The sequence below is a fragment of the Centruroides sculpturatus genome, unplaced genomic scaffold, assembly GCF_000671375.1.
Source record: "Centruroides sculpturatus isolate CEXI.00-Female unplaced genomic scaffold, Cexi_2.0 scaffold668, whole genome shotgun sequence".
NCBI classification, from domain to species: domain Eukaryota; kingdom Metazoa; phylum Arthropoda; class Arachnida; order Scorpiones; family Buthidae; genus Centruroides; species Centruroides sculpturatus.
Window position 1 is genome coordinate 50,017 of NW_019385523.1, and position 7,627 is coordinate 57,643.

At 31.4% G+C, this 7,627-nt stretch overlaps 1 protein-coding gene across 2 annotated transcripts; it reads right to left on the minus strand.

The window, feature by feature from the left end:
- Positions 1-368: 368 nt before the first annotated feature.
- LOC111639797 (phytanoyl-CoA dioxygenase domain-containing protein 1-like) lies at positions 369-7,240 on the minus strand. 2 transcript variants are annotated; one of them, XM_023385744.1, is made up of 11 exons: positions 7,121-7,240; positions 6,981-7,051; positions 3,356-3,496; positions 3,207-3,282; positions 3,098-3,145; positions 2,964-3,019; positions 2,427-2,489; positions 2,331-2,352; positions 2,132-2,257; positions 1,901-2,014; positions 369-529 (listed from the first exon to the last, which is right to left on the minus strand). In XM_023385744.1, the coding sequence occupies exons 3-11, from the start codon at positions 3,401-3,403 to the stop codon at positions 384-386; spliced, it is 699 nt and encodes a 232-aa protein (XP_023241512.1). In that variant the 5' UTR covers positions 3,404-3,496; positions 6,981-7,051; positions 7,121-7,240; the 3' UTR covers positions 369-383. The 2 variants fall into 2 exon arrangements, with proteins under 2 accessions (XP_023241512.1, XP_023241511.1); XM_023385743.1 differs by having other exon boundaries at positions 5,320-7,051.
- Between the last annotated feature and the right edge of the window lie 387 nt (positions 7,241-7,627).

The following is a 7,627-nucleotide window of genomic DNA, read 5'->3' on the forward strand; positions in this document are numbered from 1 at the left end:
AAAGAATAATTTTTCAAAGTGGATAGTCTGGTGTTTATTAATCTGGAGTAGAAGCTATTCAGTCAGTTACTTATAGTAATTGCCAGTTGACCTCGAGGCTGGATCATGCACCAGATTCTTAAGAGAAGCTTAAAAATTATAATGTAGTTTTTTTAAATTTTATAATATAGGTATATAGAGTAACAATACAGTAGACTAAGCAGGAACTGAATAGATAAATTTAAAAATTTATATTTATTTAGTATTTCCAAATGGGAGGGATTAAACCCTGCGTGCATGAGCTTGTCTTGGAAATATTTGATTGTCTGAAACATTCTAATAATTTGCAATATAATGTAATAAATATGAAAAATTTATCTATCATGTTTTAGAAATAATTAAATTTAAGATGATAGTACATACCAATTATCTTTGCTATAAATTGTGTTATGATTTTCAATTATATGGAAAGTATAGGCTGGTCGAGGTTTTGATGACAAATTTTTTTCACTTTTATGAATAACTTTTCCATGTATTAAAACACAGGATCCTATAAATAATTATTAAATCTTCCATATAAACTACATATATATACATATATAAACTTAAAATACAGTATATGAAATTTTGAGAAAATATTTACTAATTAATGAAGTTATCAAACAAATAATACAAGAAGAAAACAACTTAAATAGTACTATATTATCAGTCAGGTGGCTAAGTGGTTAATTAAGATAGCAGCCTACTGCTCTAGGGAACCAGGATTGAAATTGGACAGGTCAAAACACTCCGAGAATTTTTTGTCCAGATGTCAAGCTCTGTCCCCACTACTGGTTGCCTCATTGGAATGGACTTGCTGAAAGGTCCTCTTAGTGCCCACAAGGCAAAAAGTTTAAAAAATATACAGTAGTACCTCAGGATACGAACTCTTCAGCGTACGAAATTTTCAGGATACGTCATGAAATTCAAACATATTTTTGCTCCATGGTATGAACAAAAACTCACCATACGACGTTACGTTAGTTCGTAGCACTATTTTTTATTCACTTCTGTTCATCGGTCTCAGTCTGTGTGTTCGTTGTGGAAGGGTCTCGCTCAATAAAGGAAATCTCGAGGTATTATCAGAAAGTGACTGATTTTATTGAAAAGAAACACCCCGAAAAGGTTCACATTGGCCGTATTACTGCTCGGAGTAATGACATTTGCCTAAGTCATTTTAGAAACATTTTAAAAAATAGGCAAAGCCAAACCGCTTTGGGTAGATATTTTACCAAGCGACCTCTATCCAGTGGAAGTGAAGGAAAGAAAGCAAAAAGCAGTGAATAAAAATTAGAAAAAATATATAAAACAGAAAAGATAAAAAAATTATCATTAGGTTATTTTTTAAGTTATTGTTACATTATGTCATGTAAGTTAAGTTTTAGTATCATTTCCCTTCTCCCTCTCCTCCGCCACCAATTTACATCTCCACCGTTGTCTATCCTCAAAGGTAAAGTGCAAATAAGACTAATTTTTTAATCAATTATTGTTATTTATAACTACAAAACATTTTTCAGTGTTTTCCTTACTAAAGTTTTTTTTTTTTCAATGTACTACTTAGCTTTAATTTGAGTGTTTTTTTTTGTGTTGGAACGGATTATTTGGTTTTACATGTAATCGTATGGGGAAAAATGATTCACCTTACGACATTTTCATGTTATGATCTCAGTTTAGGAACAGATTAATTTCGTATCCTGAGGTACTACTGTAATACTATATCTTTGTGTCATTATTTTCCACCTTGAAAAATATTTAGAATCTATACAATGCCATATGGAAAAATTAACTTTTTGAACAAGATTAAACTTCAGTTAATGAAAAATTTATAAAACTTTTTCAATTATTAATGTATATTTTTAATACATAATTTAAAAATATAAACCTTTTGAGACTATAGCTGGAACAAATTCATCTTCATTGTAAATAGGTGCTGTAGAAGTTGAAATTAAAGAAGCACCAGTTGTAGAATTGCAAATATATCTTTGATACACTTCACCTATTAAAGAATTACCTTTTTTAATATCTCAACAGTAAGACTAATGCTTGAATCTAAAATAGTTATAATTTTATTCCAGTTACACTGAAATCCTATTAATTTATAAGTATAGCAAACCTTTATGAGATCCAGGTAGGAACCAAAGGCATCCATTTTCTAAAGTAGTATCTTCTAATGGAAACCAAAGACCTAATAATTTAACTGGGTCAGTATATAAATAGGTAGCATCCTGATGACAAACAACTAAAAGAAATTCAAAGATATATAATATAGTAGCATATAGTATTAAAATTGAATAAATTACAATTCTGTTTACCTTTGCCTCCTACTTTAGGATTCTTCAAATATAAAGTATTATTGTATTGTATTATAAATTAAATTTTCCAAAGTTAGTAAAATTAAGAAAATATACCTTAAATATATACATGCTTTGTACTACTAAAGGATCGATAAATCCAAAATTCTTAATTAAGTTCTAAAAAAAGTAATAATAATTGTTAAATTAATATCTTGATTATAAATATCATCATAGCTTAGATAAGATTCTCTTCAATCCTTAATTTTATTTAAAAGGTTTACATAGGAACTATTTTACACACATGATATATCTAAACTTAAAAATGAATGGCATTTGTACACGAATAAATAAAACTGTAGATGAATGCAGAGGTGTCAAGAACTGTATTACTCGACATTCAACACGGTAATACACAGCAGCTTGTAGGATTTTGCAAATCAAAGCAATAAAAGTAAGTCTGGTGAGAAATGGCAGTGGTCGTGGCAGGCTTGTCACCAATTGGCTCGGTGACTTTTCTAGCCATCGCTGGCAATTGTGTTCGTCCCTAAGTTTTGGACACGTGTGTATTATTTGTTTTAACTTTGGAAGTCTTTCTTTAGTATAAAATAAACATTTTTATTATTTACATTAAATATATTTTGAAATATTTACTTTTATTTTTTGGCTGAAAGTAATTTTTTTGAAAACATCATTCCACCAATGTAATGCTGAAAATATAAATATATTTTATAGTTAATCACTCGAAATATTTTTATTACTTACATAAAATATCTTAAATTTCATACCATGCCCAATTTTATTTAGAGAATCTTCTTTGGATACAATAAATTCTCCTGAAAAATTTATTTATTTAGTTTTATTTATTTGTCATTAAAACAGAGAAAATTTAATCACCTTTTTCATTTATAGCATCTTCTTCAAAGAAATATCTAATTTTATCACCAGATGTTAAAAAATATTCTTCCCCTTTCTATAATATAAATTAGTATTTTATACAATTTTTCAAAATTATATAGACTTTGAATAAAACTATTTTTCCAAACCTGATTTTTTCCAGTGATAAATACAGATTTGTGTTCTGATGGATTCATTTCATTTATAAGTTTTGAACATTCTGATTTCAATAACTGAACTTCCTCAGAATTTAAAAATTCGGGAATAACTAAATAACCATTTTCATTAAACTGAAAAAAAAAAAAAATTAACGAGCAATTATTTATTGTGACATTGTCACAATCTTGGGCTGCTTATAGTTTTGAAACTTCAAAGTTTCAAAAACGTGAAAACAAACGTTTTTCACATATAAGAGCACGCTCTTATTTGCACGAGAATACGGTACGTTTCTTTTGGTGGAGTGATTTAGCCAATTATTCGGCAGAATTTGCCGACGTGGGGAAGGAAAGCGAGACGCTCGTATCTTCGTCCCCAATTATTACGATACATTTTATAACGAAAAAATAATTTAATAATAAACAACGCTTTTTGCCCATGACTATAAATTAGAATTAGATAACCTAAATAGGGTATAACAGTTTGCGTGGCTTATCACACCAAGGCCGACCGAAAGAAGGACCAGAACTTTTATAAAAAAAAGGTTGGTCTTTAATAATCACATAACAAATTTAGTTAAGTATGCATTTCGGGTACAAGGACTCTCATCGGCTTACAAACACACGGTAACAACGTAACAAATACAATACCAATAACCTGCCAATACGACAGGATAACCAACATATGCAGTGCACTGCATTTACAATTTCTCAATGTAACCCATACACTAAAACTAAAATATGAAGTATAAATTAGAAAACAATGACAATGTGGTATAACATATTATCTGGGACCAGTAAATGTCTTAGTTTCTCCTACATTTTCCAAATTCTGGTAGACGGTTACATCTTATTAAAACCAATCGGTCTATAGATCAGATGTATTTTGTTTGTGTTAAAATCTGGAGACCAACCGGTTTTAATAAGACGTAACAAATCCAAACGTCACAATAACGATCGAGCGAATAGCGTTTTCCGAAAAACAGATTCGAAAGAACTAAATATAATTTTCTGCTAAATTACTATCTTACCCATAGAAGTGTGGTTTAGTTGGCGAACAGTATAGGATGAATCTTCTACCACAGTACATAAAATATTTTAATTCTTTTTACCTCTGTGTCCTCGCTGTTTTACATTTCTGTGTATACACTATTTACTTGGATCTCGTTTATTAATAGGACTTATTGTATCGGTGTAATTACTGATTAGCAAATAGAGGACATCTTAGTCATATCTTAATTAATCTCTATTTGCTAATCAGAAATTACACCAGTATAATAAGTCCATTAATAAACAAGGTCTAAGTAGACAGTATGTACACAGAAATGTAAAAATATTTTGTTTGAATAGATTATAAATTAGATTCATCTCACTCAATTTCATAAAGTCAGTAATAGTATAATTAAATTGCAATTTTTATTTAACTCGTTACGTATCACGTCGTCAAATCTAGCAACTCAAACTTCATCCACTTGTAATTAAGGCAGAAGGACGAAACCCAAGACAATGCATTTTGATGATATTTTAGGGGGTGGCTCCATCTCACTCTCACAATCCCTCACTTGGAAACCAGATAAACATAACCAAATGTAGAATTTAATCATGTGTTGGAGTAAAAATGCGCTGTAGTAATTTATATGGTGGGACGAAACACCCCAATCTCGGAAAACGACCAATAAAAGCATTTTACTTTTAATATGTTAAAATTTATTTATATCTGTCGTCAAGTTGTAAACCGTGTTCTTTTACGTAAACATAAATATAACGTGTCTTCTCCAATTTATTTAAAATTACTGCAGGTAGTCCTATTAAGTGTCGTAACAAAACTTAATTTTAGTTATGAAATGAGAAAAGTCAGACAGACGCACTGAACATAAGAATATTTTTATTTTACGAAATAAAAAATATACTCGTGTTCGGCACACAAAATTAGAGAAATAACGGAATGCTTCACCAACCTTTTCGATTTGTTCGGAAGTCGCCATCTTGCCTGACATTTCGTCAGCATTTTAATCTTTGACCCGAACGAGACCTTGAACTCCAAGAAAGTACATCGGCTAATTGATCGATTGAATGGATAAAAATGGATCATTAACCTCTGATTAAATCAATCGATTCTGAAGTAAACGAGAAATACTGTCCACTTTATTTACTATAACAATATAGAATTACAGCAGGCCTTCGATTTATAATACAGTACATTCCTTTTCAACGAACTTTCGGCAATAGAGGACCAATCCTTTCTTCCAACATGTCCGTTAAATCGGGAAAAAATAAAATGTAAAGGATTGTACGATATTTCTTTTCTGTGCGTCGTTAAATACATAACTCTTCGCTCGCCTTTCGTCGACGAATGACAACCCAGTGTGAGAATTCCGCCGAGAGTTGGAATGAGTATAACTCTGCATACGAATGACACGTGTAGAGTTTCACTCACCCTAACTCGTTCGTTTATAATATTTATTACTATTATAAAATACAAAACTCAAATTGCAATCTTCTCATTTTCATCGATAGTACTATCTAATTTATGATAAGGTGAGATCTAGAGTCAAAGGTACCGAAGATCTATTACCGCAACCTTACTCATTTATCAGTCTACTAACCCATTCTTATAAAATAAAATTATGCTGCGAGACAGTTATATTTATTTATTCTGTGGTAATGATGTTGCGAGATACTTTTCTGCTTTTTCTGTAAAGACACCTAGGTGTTATAAATTTTAAAAAGTATTTTTTGATATAATAATAATACTTTAATTGCATTCGTAGTGGAAATCGTGTTTTGCTTCTCTCCGGCACACTCATTTTGCACAAAAGTCAAATCGTTTAGGACGTAACAGAGCAATTTCGAAATAAATCATAGTTACGTCGAAATCGAAGGTTCCACTTCCCGTGTTCCTAATTTAGTGTCTATAGGTGTTTTTTCGATTTTTTGTAATCGAAAGCAATGGACGACTTCGCGATATCTATCATAACTACACTACAGTATATAACAACGAACACATGGCTGAAAAATTTATTTGTGGAACGTATAAAATTAGTATGAGGGCTGTATCGAAAGTAATGCAAAAGTGGGCATAACTTTTTTGTTAACTGACGGGACCGTTTAAATTACACGTTTTGTAGAGAAACTCTTCCTCGATAGTAAGCCTTCTTCTTCATTGCAGATAAATGATGGATTCCGAGCAGAAGCAACCCGCGGTCATCGAGTTCTCGACGAGTTCTGCCGCCTATTTTCGTGGAAATTTCAAATAATTTTCGTATTATAACAATCCATAGTATTTGTCATCGGCAAAAAACGACGCCGCGATTGAATTGCTAAGTTGAACGAAGTAAACAATTCATCCGCAACTATACACAACTCGATCCTACTTTTAGACGAGCGACCCGTAATAAATCTGAAAACTAAAATTAGTGAATGATGGCGAGAAATGCTCTTCCCATGCAACACATTTGTTCAATTCCTTGTATATAATTTGTAAGAGCCCGGGTGCCCGTAGCTTCCATCGACGAAGCGAAAGTTCCCTCGATAGCTTAGAACTACGAATTATGTCAGCGTGCAGAGACGAATACCGGACTGTGAGTTAATATACAAGGAAAGCGTTGTCTTCTCTCACCACGGTCAGAATCTTCTTAGTTCGATTGCCGTGTACGATTCATCTTGGATAACCGAAATCCCATCGTCCTTCTTCGAATTCGACAAAGCTAATTAATATATTAATTTGATAAAAATATTCGAAATATAATTTCAAATTACCTTTACGACTTCAGTCTTCCGAGGTTTCTCAAATAAGATAAAACGATTTCATTGTTAAACAATAATTATAAAACAGCACGTATTATTCATTGTTTTGAATCTAGTCAACGAAAAGTTATTATTACGTATTTTATAACTTAATTAATTAAATTTAACTGAAATTTGTATTTAATACTAGGCAAATAAACCCGGCGTAATAGGCCGATGCCTTTAGTGCCAAACACCAATTATACATTATTAATAGGCCGATTATATAATAATACTGTATTTCGGATTGGACGAATTATTTCATAATTATCACAGGACGAAGACGAGACTGTTTTAAGTTTTTCTCAAATTTATTTATTTTTAAATTAAAAACTGTAGGTACTGTACGTTTTCGTATTAATGGTCTGGGATTATATCGGCCATTTTGAGATAGCTCTTTCTCCAGCAAAAGTGTTTTCGACCGTCGGCGCACTGCTAAATAAAAGAATGCGCGGAATGTGCTACGTATTAATGTTTGAT

What these genes read in the sequence shown, in the direction of transcription:
- LOC111639797 (XM_023385743.1), bottom strand. Translation starts at nt 5,358, where the DNA reads ATGTCAGGCAAGATGGCGACTTCCGAACAAATCGAAAAG. An exon ending in CTTCCGAACAAATCGAAAAG is followed by an intron (nt 3,497 to 5,319) that starts GTTGGTGAAGCA and finishes TTTTTTTTTCAG; the next exon opens with TTTAATGAAAATGGTTATTT. An exon ending in CCTACCTGGATCTCATAAAG is followed by an intron (nt 2,015 to 2,131) that starts GTTTGCTATACT and finishes ATTCTTTAATAG; the next exon opens with GTGAAGTGTATCAAAGATAT.